The sequence below is a fragment of the Drosophila ananassae genome, chromosome 2L (assembly GCF_017639315.1).
Source record: "Drosophila ananassae strain 14024-0371.13 chromosome 2L, ASM1763931v2, whole genome shotgun sequence".
Taxonomy (NCBI): Eukaryota; Metazoa; Arthropoda; class Insecta; order Diptera; family Drosophilidae; genus Drosophila; species Drosophila ananassae.
Window position 1 is genome coordinate 1,576,139 of NC_057927.1, and position 13,072 is coordinate 1,589,210.

Genomic DNA, 13,072 nt, shown 5'->3' on the forward strand with positions numbered 1-13,072 from the left:
AATAACTCCAACAAAATCCTGTTAAGAAGAGAATATATTATCTGTGTGTGGAATTTTTCGGACACGAAAACCCCCATTTGATTACTGATAACGGCAAATAAAATGAATAAATAAATGCACATTTTCATCCTTTGTGGTATTTTAATAATGCGCCAAATGAAATGCTCCCATAGCCTGCAAAACACAACCAAAATATATTAAAAAATTCCACAAAATCTACATTTTCATAGAGGGAATTATTTCAACTATTTCATAATTTGTGGTCGAGGTCAGAACGTGCTTGATCCAAATTTGTGGTGGCCTAATCAAATGTCCGTAGTACATTGATCAAAATTAACTTTATTTGCTTAAGAAAATAATTTTATTTAGTAGGAGACCGGAATTTATCAATCAGTACACAGAAAAACACTTTCATAAAAACTAAAACCAAGAACACGGCATTAAAATGACTGACTTTAGCATTATAAAGTTCAATAACTATCAGGAATATCTGCATTCCTTCACCACCGTCCAGGACTTTCGCTACTTGCCAAGTCACAAAACTGTCAAAACACTCACGAAACTAGGATACCGCGAACATAGGAGTTTCTATGAGGAGGACGAGTTCTTGGGTGTTAAAAAACAGGTGGAGCAATTGTTGAATCCCACCGTCTCTTCCATGGTATACTATAGTCAGTATTTCAAAGGAACAGATCCAGCTCTGGTTGCTTTGGTGGAACGGGAACATGTCAATGTTCAGCAGGAGATATCGGTTGGTATGGGAAACTATATCCTTTAGTTTTCATTAAAAAAAATGCTATTTTTTAGACCATTATCTTCTTGGAGATAAGTGGAAGGAGTGGCTTTTCCAAGTCTGGCTATATTGATTACGAGGCCAGTTTACGTAATTACAGGTTCAAAGGGCCGAATGCTGTTGACTGGAAAGCAGTTTTCGAGGAGCGGAAAATGCTCAAGCCCCAGCAAAGTGATATAGTCTTCTACGATTGGCGAACCAGGAAAATCTTTTCAAATGACAATGACAATTATACAGTGGTCTCCCACCCAGAACATGGACTAATGTTTACCCACAAGGGCGATCATAAAAACATTCCGGTTACCAGTAAGAAACATCCATTTAGCAGCAATGTCAGACGCATTATGATCAAGTCACCACTTTATGGTTATATGATATTGTATGACCATCATGTCAGAAAGAAGACTTAAATGATTAAATGATTAAATGAGTCGAATAATATACGCTTAAAAGTTACAGCTCTGTAGTTTAGTTTTTGTGGTTTGACAGAAAGTCTTTGGCCCAACTCTTTTTCTTTGTTAAATAATTTTGCTGATAAAGAGCAAACATCCTATCGACCTCAACTAATAACTGTCCTTCATTCAATATTAATGTCATCTGATAAAAGCTAAAGCTTGCAACACTCGAGCAAGCAAAATTCCACTTAAGTTGTCAACACTCTCCTGCCTAAACAACCATTCTCCGGTCACCAAAAGTACACACAAACACACACCCTTGGACATGCACGCCCGCCCATGCTTCTCACACAGAAACATCCACACCTTAAATACCCAAATCAAAAAAATAAATGGACAAACACTGGACGATCCCAAAAACCTCATACCCCATGCCTCATGTCCGGGGCGAGTCTATCGAAAAATGCTGATGATATGATATTTAGAATATTTTTTTTCTCATCCAGTCGAGTCGGGATGTTTGATGGGGATTGGGGTCTCAAAATTCCTGCAGAGCATGGCAAATATTTATTTAATGCTTTCGTGGTGGACAGCCGATAGTCAGACATGCAAACCCTCCAATCAAGGGGCGGAGGTGGTGACAGTACTTGTTTGCCTTTTGGGGGTTTTGGCTAGTCTGCCACAAGTATTATTTTGGGCTTGGCAACATAGTTGCTTCTTCTATTGCTGCTTAGTTAATTTCTGGTCATCAGCTGCAGGGAGGCTTTTGTTGAGTGCCAGACACACACTTCACACAGTGGAAAATATTGATGTGCATTTTAAATGATTTTACAGGAACTTGTGTCTTGAAATGTCCTTTGAACTTTGATAGAAAAATTTGCTTTAATTTTATTCAATAAAAAAAACAAGAATATATTAATTAATATAAAACTAAAGCCACCCATTCTATTTAATTGCAAACACAAACTTTTTTGTAGGTTTTTTCCCGTGTGCTGACTAAGCTCTGAGCCTTGGATGAGTTCCAAAGTGGCAGCCAAACAACAAAAGTGGGCGTTTTTTCGTAGGGGGCGTGTCCAGTCCATTGTGAAAGTGTATGTCTAGTTTTAAGTGCTTCCAACGTGTATAAATCACACTGTTGAGCATTTTTGTGATTGCAAGGTGCGAGAGGAGCGGTGCAGGTAAAGTCTGCGCATAAAAGTATGCAATAAAATATTTTTGTTGCCGCCAGACGTTTTTAGTGGATTTCGTAGACCACAAAATGGCTTAATAGGATAGGGCCCCCGAAACTGAGAGCAAACCGCTCGGCTTTCATTAGCATTAACAGGCGGTTGGGAGTCCTTTGGTCCTTTTCCTTGTCAACATACCCAGGACCAGGAGCAATATTTATGTGCAGGTTAACACGGCTTCCACACATCTTCCTGCACATGTGTTTTTGGGTTTGGGGTCTGTTTGCTCGCAAACCTGATTACAAAACTCATAAAGTCGCCATGAAATTCAAACAATGCGTTACGTGCATCGAATACAAACGGCCAAACAAAGGACAAAATGAGGAGCTCGCACACACACGCATACGCACACGCACACAATCACGTAGAAAGGACCCGTGCATAAAGAACATTTTGTTTGACCCAAGGAGTTGAAAGCGGTTTCATCATCTGTACGGAGAATGTGTGAAAGCCTCGCCCATCCGCCTGTTTATTACATTTTGATTATTGCAATCTCGTTTCGCAGGTCCTGCGAACATCAAAGGATCTGATTTACAGTTGCGAAAACTTGGCGCTGGAATAAAAAAAAACGTAGAGAAAAAAAACAAACGGAAACTGCTTTTGGTGAAATCAAATAAGCGACTGACGTCCAACTTTTGCAACAACTTTAAAAGCATTTTAACTGCCGACCGGCAAAAAAAATATATATAAATAAAAATATTTATGCGGTGGGGCCGCAAAACGATTTGTCAAATGCGGTTCTTACTTGTGGATTATGAATACTTTGCTTGAATTTAGCTGACAGCAGAAAATTATTACACAATGATTAATATTTATTTGCCCGGGCCACTGAACAGTTCCCAGCGGAATTTCTGTCCAGAATCCGGGATCCAAGTTGGCCACAACAAGTGACAATGTGCTGAATATAAACATTTTCCTTTTGCGGCTCCTTGCTTCCGGCCCTTCCTCCTTTGCCCAGGACCAGGAAGACGCTCAAAAAGGCATTTAATTTAGATTTATGCCCTGCAAGGCTTTGTGACAGGCTGAAAGCAAACACAGGCCGGCGTGTCCTGCGAAAATTATGATATTTGCCATCTTCTGAGGCGCTCACTCGCTGTTTGCCTCCGATAGCTTATCGAACAATAAAGTAGCCTTCAGTGGGCCTCACAGATTGGAGTTCGGACACGAATGGCAGTTGGGGTCATAAGTCGACACAAGGCAAATAAGGATATGCGCAAATAAAATGGCAATAAATCAAAACGATTGACGATCTCATGATGCGGCTGGCCTCAGCGATTAAGGCCCCAATGCTCAGATTTCTCGACTCGAGACCCATATAAATCGACTTGGGGTCGAAAAGTGATTTTGATTGTTATTTGTTTGCTGGCGTCTTAGTTAGCCGGCCGCCTGTCGACCGACCGACTTGACAAGCAATTTATTGCGATATATCTATTCAGAGTATCGAACGCCGAATATCCACGACGTCAATAATTTATGCCCCGTTGCAACGGAATCAGTGCAGCGGAAACGCGAAACAAAAGCGGAGGGCGTGGGAATTTGGCAGAGCTGCCACTGTCAATAAGGAAACTTCATTATAAATTGCCCAGCCGACAGTTGCAGGCACCGGAAGGAACCAGGCGGAGGAGCATAATAATAATGACAGTGAAAAGACAAGAAAAACTCCTCCTTGGCAGCTTGAGCTGGGGGCAGTGGAAGCTTTTACCCACTCCGGAGATTGTTTCAATCTGCTTAAGCGACCAAGTCGATGTCGGAATCGAAACCCCTAACTCTCTGCCCACGGCAATCGTCCGTGCAACCAGATCCAGGGGGCATCGACCGCTTCCCCCTCAGGATGGTCATTGAATGTTAAAAATTGCTGTATAATTGTGCGGAAGTGGGTCGAGGGAGGTCGAACATTGTTGCACTCCATTCCTTGAAAAAATGGATTGAGGAGTGGGAGCCATGAATCACATAAAAAGCAAATGTTGCGTCGTTGGGTTAAAAGCTTTATGCAAATTATTTTTTCCTTCTTATAATATTCTCTTTGCTGTGCTGCAAACTGAATGAAAATTGTATGTAGCCAAGGGGATGCATTGGTTGTCTGATTTATATATAATATAAAGGATGTCGGGAGTCTGGGTGGGACGAAGCTTGCTCAAGTGCCTACAATTACGTGCAATTGTTTGAAAGGAAGGGCCATTCAGATTAGCAATTGAACATGAACACTTAATATCCCCTCCCAGAAAATAAATGTCACAATATTGAGGGGATAACGACATAGGAGGTGAGCATGCCAGTTTAATAATAAAAACTGCTTACTGTAAACATTTTTGAACTAATACTGATGTAACTACTGCTCAAGCTAATATATAAACGGTGTATTCCCAATGCCATAATTATTAGTTTCCCTGCAACGATCAACACTAAGCGGGCAATTGTTCGGCCCTGGGTTAGGGACTTAAATTCAATTATTGTTTATGTACATTGAAAGCTATCCCATCATCATCTGAGACAAGCAGGAGCTGATTGCCTCCAGGGCCGGGGCGCAATTAAACTGCCTTGTCCGCACATTACCGCTCACGTTTTTATGGCCACCGCTTTAAAAATATGAAAGGAAAAGCTAAAAAAAAAAATGCAGGCACGAAATTGAAATGCTCACCAGCAGGCGGTTGTCCCTCTGCGCTGCTTTATTGGCACCCGTAATCGAGGAGCCGGGGCGTTATCCTGCAGATGGCTGCGGTCACCGGACATTAGGCGCTGGCCCTAGAGCAGGACCACCGGTGCGTTGGCCCTCGGCAAGGACAGGCCAGGATCACGGACGTGCGGACTGGGGCATTACGGACCGGCGTGTACATGAGATGGGGTCATTAAATACACATTACCCTGCCGGCGGAGGAAGGCGGTCCGGCGATAAAGGCACAACCTACACAACACAGCACAACAGCAACAGCCGAGCAACAGTCGAATGGCTATTAAAAACCAGCCCCGGCCCGAAGATAGACATGGATACACGGCTACAGTGGCAGACATAACAAATTACGGAATTTCAAGAGGGCAGAGAAGGAATTCAGCCGGCGTGGCTTTTTTATAGCCAAAAATATGGTAATTTTTGAAAGTTTCATATTATTAGAGCATATTTTCAAATTGTTTAAAATGAATAAGAGCTGTAGATCAAATCCACAGATTCTTGAGGTTAGTTTCTTTAACAATATATGTTTAAAGGATAAAAAACAACTGGAAATTTAATTTTGAATTTTAATAAATATAGCTATTCTTTAAATATTTTGTTGTACAAATTTAGCTTCTTTTATTTTCAAAATTATTAGCAACACTGATGGACCATCACAGCCGCTGTTCGATGGTCGGTATTCAGTTTCAATTGTGTTGGCAAACGTGACTCGAAATTGGTTGCCAGCGAATAATTCATAGGGAACACTTTCGCACCGTGTGCCTTGCCATTAGCATCGTACAACCACCCCCCCAGAAACTACCCCCAGCTACTCTCGGACACCCCCAGATACTCCACCAAACTCCATGCCACCGCGTGTAACCCCACGATTGCATTTACAGCAAATTATTTATGGCTGCGACAGACACGAACAGGAAGCCGGTATGCGCTGCCAACTCCACGTCTATCAATATTTTATGAAACCCTGTCTGCAGGACGCTTCGCTCTGCTGGGGAGCCGCAGAAACGGGTTGGAGGCTTTCGAAGAGAAGGACCAAAGTATCTGCTTACATGGCTGCCTGCTGCTGCTGCCTGGCTGTCGATATCCGGCTAGATGAGTATCTAAATTGCCTTTACTGTTGATGAATTAGCGCCGGTTGCCGGCTCGTAGATCCCGGGGATGGAGTCCTAGTGCAAGTGCCTGCTCTAGTGAGATAAGCTTCCTTGACGGGTGGAAATTTCAATTTGTTCTGAATGATTTTGTGCTCATCAAATAGGCCGGCATTCCACGAAGATAGCGCCCACGACCTTGCTTGGCAGGCCAACAAGCTTCGACAAGGGTAACCCGGGGTGGCAATCGATCAAGTGGAAGCCGGAGTGCAACCGATATTGTTTCTATAATTACCTCATTATCGCACGAATGCGTAAGTACACATTTAACGTCTAACATCTAAAGTGTAGACTAATTTTCTCGTGTGGGACATACAGAGGACACTTACAGTCACTTTGCTGATAAAAACATCATTAAAGGTAGGGTCCTTAAAAAGGATTGCAATGCTTAAATTGATGATTATTTCATTTTTATTAAATATAAGAAATATACTTTGGTTTTCTCTTTGGGAATTATATTAAAATCTTACGAAAATATGTTCAACCATATGGGCTCAAAACATACTTTGATATTAACTTCAGTTATTACTTTTTTATTCAAATTCTCAGTAAAAGACTCCATTATGCAGCTCTCCCGTAAGGAAATCATATCGATACTGCTCTGTATAGCCGCGGTTAGTTACACCTGGGCACCTGAGTCATTTCTGACCCTTCTGAACCCTTAGGTACTAAGTATACTGAATGCGGCGGTCTTTGCAAATATAATGCCTCTGCACGTCAGTTATGAGCAGATGTTACATCAGGTTGTTTGTGTGGGAACCGCCTTCTCTTGCCTCCTCCATGCCGCCAGTATATATTTATACCATTCAAATTACTCCAGGACTCGTCAGCACATGCGCTTCGTGGTGGGTGTGGAATTGTCTAAATATTCTCCAATATATCGTTTTTTTTTTTTAGCTGATTACTGTCCTCGTGATTCTGGCGATCGCTAACAGTGTTACTATAAGCTTTTATATGGAATATACCAGTTACAAAAAACTAAAGAAGTCTACTAATGTTTCGACATTGTTTACGACCTTTGATATGGGCTGTAGTCCAGCCTGCCTTGCTCTCACCATTGTAATTATTCTGCTGATGGTCGCGGTTATGGTGCTTGTAATTATGACGATTATCCGAAAGATGCGACGTAACCGAAGAAATGGAAAAACCTGGCTACATATGAAATAGCGTAAAGGAGTTGCTTCCTCATGGGAGTGCTCGAACTCTATGGTTTTTATGCCACGCCAAACATTTCATGTCGTTGCAATGTGGCGCCGCAGTTGCAATAATATAAATATTATACTCATACGACGACGTTTGGCAGGCAGACGGTAGACAGACTCGAATGGCCCGCCTTCTTCTGCTTTCACAGATTTTGTGTGCAGGTGATATAAAAAATATATAAAAGGAGTCTCAGGTGTCTGTACCTTTTTTCAAGACGACGTGTGAAGCACTCTCTGTTGACTTGGGCGTAGATATAATATTTTATTAAGCAATTTTTATAATATTTTGTAACTAAATGAACAGATTTATCATATAGAGTTTCAAAAAAATTTTCAGTAATTCATGAAAATTAATTCAATTAAAATAAAAACAATATTTGTATGTTCCATAGCCTGTGAAAGGGAAATCCTCTTTCTTTGAGTTTTATGAAATTCTATGGATGCCGATGTGGAAGTGTTTGGCCATCATCTCAGCCCAAAAGATCCATTCCCCGAATAGGAATCCAGGCAGGTCTGAGCAGCCGTAAAGCTCATAACGAAGACAAGCAACCTCTTCACATGGGCGTGTGTACTATTGCATTTTGCATAATAAAACGGGCAGACAGTGCAATTTTCAATGACAGACAAACGAAGTTAAACAACAACTTAAAGGCTAGCCGAGAGGAAAAGTTAAAGTTAACTTTTTACGTTAACTTTTCGAGGGAAAGTTGCGTTAGCAACTTGGAATGTTTTCCAGGAAGACAGAAAGAGAAAAGGGTGTAAGCCTAATTACGCTCCAATGGTTGGCCATCAAAAGTGACAGTTGGCCGGGCGGGGGCTCACAATAAAATTTCCAGTTAAGTTATTGCCGCGGCGCGACTCTTTGCTGCCAAAAGCAACGCCGAATCCTCTGTCGAAAGTAATTCGAAATTTAATTGTGCACAATTTAGAATGGCGAAATGTTTGTGTGCGTTTAATTAACTGAAAAATAACATAAAAAGCAAAACGAGAGCCAAGCACAATGACAGCCGCGGCGCCAGAAACTGGCGAGGACACCCGAAATGTTTAATGTTAAATGCCAACTAATTAAATTTCGGGCATTCCAGCGGACTCGTCTGCGACTCAACTTCCGAATTTATTGTTGCATTTAATGGCCAGTCCATGCGGTTCGGGCCATTCGTTTTCCTTTCTCCTTTCTCCTTTTTACATTTTTTATTGCGTATACGCAGTGTATTACGCATGCCACCCCGACGGAGTCGGCCCATGCAAATATCCAAAGCAAAGGCTTCGCATTGTTGGATTGTGTGGAATATAACACCATAGATGCCGAATGATGCAGAACCACAGGCATCGCACATCAAACAATCTCCCCGACCGATTGCAATTCCGATTGTACAATTGTCAGTTTCGCTGCGGTCCGCTCGCCAAATAAAGCCAATAAAAGGACCTTGTCTGCACGCATCTGGATCCACTGGGCTGCGGACCAGTGCGGCGAAAACGTGCGAAAGTGATTCATGTAAACTGATAAAATTTTAATCATATTTCACGTATTAACACGTAATTATTAATGCCTGATAAATGCTGCCACTTGATAAAACGTGAAAAAGTCGCAATTAATATGCATTATTTGCCCATTGTTGTCAATTCACTTTCCAAATAAAAAAGAACAAGGTATGCTAAAAAGAAGACCAAAACAATAAAACACTTAGGCTACCCTAGAAATTTGTTTTTTATGAAATTGTTACGGATTTTCTAATAAATTTTTTTAAATTTTGTACATGTATTTTTAACCAAATTTAAGGTTATAACTAAATACAATTTAAAGGGTATTTTTCATAGCCCACATTGTTAATTTAATTTGGAACAAGTGTGTACTTTTTTCCATCACCATGTTATTTTTTATTTTTATTATTATTGCTATGACAGAGAAGGCGGCCTGTGTGCTGGTTTATTTTGTTTCGCACGCCCTTTATTTTCTTTTAATTATGTACACCGATCACAAATGTGGGTCAATTAAGAAGCATGCATCGGTGGCAGCCGTCGATGGGGCGGATCCGGAATTAAACAGTGCTGCAGACGTGCTGCCAGGACAATGCCGGTATTTGTCAGAATTTAAATGCAACAGCAGCGAACCGCAAGCATTGCACTCATCGTCACGGCGGCAGTAGAGCCCTTCGGTTCAATGTACGCATAAATTATGCCGCCATATGTCTGACATCTGGCAAATGCGAGAATTTCCTCCAAAATTTTGAATTTTTCTCTCTCTTTTCGGGACTGTCAAGTGCCCGCCGTGTGTAGGTCGAAATTTACGAGCTTTGGACGGACGGTTGAAGGAAAAAACGGGCCACTTTCGTCTAATTGCCGCTGGCATTATGCCAAGTGCTGGGCTAAAGCTTAATCCCCTCCACTAAAGCACAGAAATCGGGATTGCTGCATTATGCGATTGCATCATCAATCACTTAACCGCCAAGTGTCAATCACAGGGTTGCAAGTATTTGCTTTAAGATGCATTTACGATTAATGTTTATAAACAGATATTTTTTTTTGGCTCTTTAAATCACAAATATATATCCAAATAGTTGGCATTGCTTTACGAGTAACTGTCTAAAAATCGCCTGTCCTTTTAGGCACTCGTATTTACTAGACTAAAGTTGTAGCATTTAATTTTAAACCTCGAACAAATTGCGAACAAAATGGAAGCGGTAGCTCACCAGGATAATGAAGCACAGCTCCGCGGTGCAGAGCAAGAGGATATGAACGCTGAGGAGGTAGATCAAGACCCAAAAGAAACAGCAGGGACCCAAACCACTGAGGATCGCAATATTTATATCTTTGGTGGTAATTTATCCAGAAAACCTATTTTATTCATAAATTAAACAATTGTATCTGTGAAATAGATAAGCCTGGTCTGATCGAAAATCCAGAACCAAACCCAGACCAAATAGCAGTCCCAATCCCAAATCCAAACCAAGATCTGGCGGAGGAAATTAAAATAGTTGACCCCGATCCAGAAAATGAGGAACTAGTTGCTCAGGTTCCACAAGATTTTCTTGTTAGGCGTCGGGTCCCAAACAGAGTGGACCGGGACGCCGTGGTTTCTTTTGATAGACCGCGTAGAGGACACATGGAAACCCATCCACAGGCACATCGTCGTCCGATAAACCGCTACTTAGCGCCTTATATTTGCAATCTTTGCGTGCAGTATGTTCGCGGTGGAGTCATCACTATTTGTGGCCATCTCTTTTGTTGGACCTGTCTGTGGCCCAACCTGCACAACCGCCTGTTTTCAAAGTGTCCGCGTTGCGGCAGTCGCCTCATCTTGCATGAGGACATCATGCCCTTCCACGGCGAAGGACCGCTTGCCCGCAGCGATGACGGCGAAGTCCTGGCCCAGCCGGAATCAGTTCCACGGCCCACGGGACTATACCTCTGTGATTCACAGTATCCCAACTGGTTTCGACTCAACGAACCCGGCGACTTGGCTAATCGTGGTTGGGGTACTACCCAATATCGGGACCTTTTCACTATTATGGTGCGCCTTCCGATGGATAACCCCAATGTGGGTGTCCAGTTGACGGTCATCAAGTGGTTCCAGTTACTATTGGCTGGCCTTATGTGCATTTTGTGGTGCACGTACTCAGTGACCTAACTGATATTAGATACTTGACTAATTTTTGGTTCCATTTTTAATTTATGTTTCTGCTAACTAGGTCCCCAATCTAAAACGAAAGCCAAATCCAAATCCAGAATCCCAAAGTCAAGTCGCAATAAATTTCTGTGAGTTTAGAGAAGAATTGTTACTGCACCAAGTTTAGTAGTTTTTTATGATTAGTATCAGATTAGTTACTCTACAAGTTTTAGTTTGTTCAAAATCGCCAAAATTCAATAATTTTTAGTTTATTAAATGGTCAAGGCTGGGAATGAGTTTATAATGATATATTGAAAATTAAATGTTATTCCATAAATAAAAATTATTTTTGCGCAATAAAGAACCATAGTATACGTGGGCAAAAGTCCCTAAATATTTTGTAAATGAATAAGGAAAACAGGGCTAGAATAATTTCTGGCTTCCCAGCGATTTTCTTCCAAGCTGTTCTGCAACTTGGCACAAACACGGAAATATTTTATGAACTCTCCGGACAAGTCAAAGTTGTTGCATGCAACAACGGCAAAAGTCCAAAGTCCCGGAACTGGCTGCCCAGCTGAAACAATACATTCCTGAGGGCACTGAGAATACTTTGACTTCAAGGAGCTTTAAGGCGAAAAACTTTGCAGTGCTACGTCTTGATTTTAAAGTCCTCAAGCAGCGCATTATTCGTCCACGGTTGTCCAATATTCGGGGAAATTGAGTTAGTTAAATTGAGTTATTATCCGGCTTTCGTTGACAGCCGGGACCAGCGATTTCACGGTATAATTCAGGGACATTTCCAGCTAGCGGGAAGTGCGTAGGTGTGGGTGTTGGAGGCTCTAGGCAATATTTACCATTAATTAAGCGAGAGCGCAGCAGTCTTGGGCAATCCTTATTGGCGGGGAGACGCTGAGCCAAGCGTCAAAAGTTAATGCGACAAGCATGTGGAGACGCAGTCGCACCGGAAGGATGCATCTGCATCCTGTGATTCAGCTTTATTATTGAAGCTTAAATGGCATTTGTCGGCAGCACGTGTATGCCTGCGAGGAAAATCCTTTCTCTTCCTTTGCGAGGACATGAATATGTCCGCTGCAGCATCACGGAAAATTGATGCGTTTTAAATTGCATTAAATTCCCTGCAACGTAATCCCAGCTACTCGCATACAGACACGTCTCACAAAAGTCGGTATTGACGCTACAGCGTGTGTGAGCAAATTAAATTAATTTTGTTTGTCTTTGTCCTGTTCCCAGGCGTCTGTTATGACGCTCTAGCTCCGAGTTACGTGTATCGATTACCCGCCATCCGAACAACCCATCATCAAGCCAACAGGCAACCATGCTAGCCAGCCAACTTTCGCCTTTTGACTTTAGTTTCTCGTGGCCAGTCGGGCCAATTTGAGCGGCGCCAGTACAAATATTTAGCAGTAATTAATTTAAATCAGCATCGACTGCAGGAAATGCCAGAAAACGCCGGCGGGCCCTGCACCTCTGACTTCTACTCCCGGCGTCTCTGGATGGATCATTAAAATCTTCCGCCCGATGAACAACAAAGCGCAAGTAAATGGCTCGTCACGAGTGCTACTTTGTTCCCTTTCGCATTCGCCGAAATATTACACGGCTTTGGCAGACATTTCAACTTAAATTATGCTGCCATGTAACACATGACGTATACGTAATTACATTCGGCGAGGTAGCATCAGTGTTGTTAGTTTGGCATGTCTAAAGCCAGAAGGCAGTTGAAGGCAGAAAGTAGCCAAGAAACTTGCAACATTTTGAAATAAATCGTTATTTATATGGTGTTTTATTATAATTAGTACATTACTTTACTGTAAAAACTTTATTAATTAAGGAACAATATCAAATAAAATCTTAAATCAAATATTATTTGATACTTTGTTACTTATTATTATTTAATGATAATAATTTTATATTCACTAATGGGTAACTTTACTTAGCTAGTGGGATCATGGCCTTACAATTTTTAAAGTGTATGCCTACTGGCTGCAGTAATTTCCATTTCAATTATAGCATCT

At 41.7% G+C, this 13,072-nt stretch overlaps 3 protein-coding genes across 5 annotated transcripts; all 3 read left to right on the top strand.

Annotated features, from left to right (window-relative positions):
• The first annotated feature begins 346 nt into the window (after positions 1-346).
• Positions 347-1,249, top strand: LOC6500367 (cilia- and flagella-associated protein 299). Of its 2 annotated transcripts, none has more exons than XM_014911029.2 (2): positions 347-755; positions 808-1,249. In XM_014911029.2, exons 1-2 carry the CDS (start codon positions 446-448, stop codon positions 864-866), a joined length of 369 nt encoding a protein of 122 aa, XP_014766515.2. In that variant the 5' UTR covers positions 347-445; the 3' UTR covers positions 867-1,249. The 2 variants fall into 2 exon arrangements, with proteins under 2 accessions (XP_014766515.2, XP_001953063.1); XM_001953028.4 differs by having other exon boundaries at positions 356-751.
• Positions 1,250-6,709: 5,460 nt separating this feature from the next.
• Positions 6,710-7,833, top strand: LOC6500368. 2 transcript variants are annotated; one of them, XM_032449755.2, is made up of 3 exons: positions 6,710-6,844; positions 6,896-7,072; positions 7,128-7,833. In XM_032449755.2, the coding sequence occupies exons 1-3, from the start codon at positions 6,719-6,721 to the stop codon at positions 7,395-7,397; spliced, it is 573 nt and encodes a 190-aa protein (XP_032305646.1). In that variant the 5' UTR covers positions 6,710-6,718; the 3' UTR covers positions 7,398-7,833. The 2 variants fall into 2 exon arrangements, with proteins under 2 accessions (XP_032305646.1, XP_001953064.3); XM_001953029.4 differs by having other exon boundaries at positions 6,716-6,844; positions 6,896-7,075.
• Positions 7,834-9,994: 2,161 nt separating this feature from the next.
• LOC6500369 lies at positions 9,995-11,216 on the top strand. Its single transcript, XM_001953030.4, has 2 exons — positions 9,995-10,249; positions 10,309-11,216. Exons 1-2 carry the CDS (start codon positions 10,105-10,107, stop codon positions 11,058-11,060), a joined length of 897 nt encoding a protein of 298 aa, XP_001953065.2. The 5' UTR covers positions 9,995-10,104; the 3' UTR covers positions 11,061-11,216.
• The last annotated feature ends 1,856 nt before the right edge of the window (positions 11,217-13,072 follow it).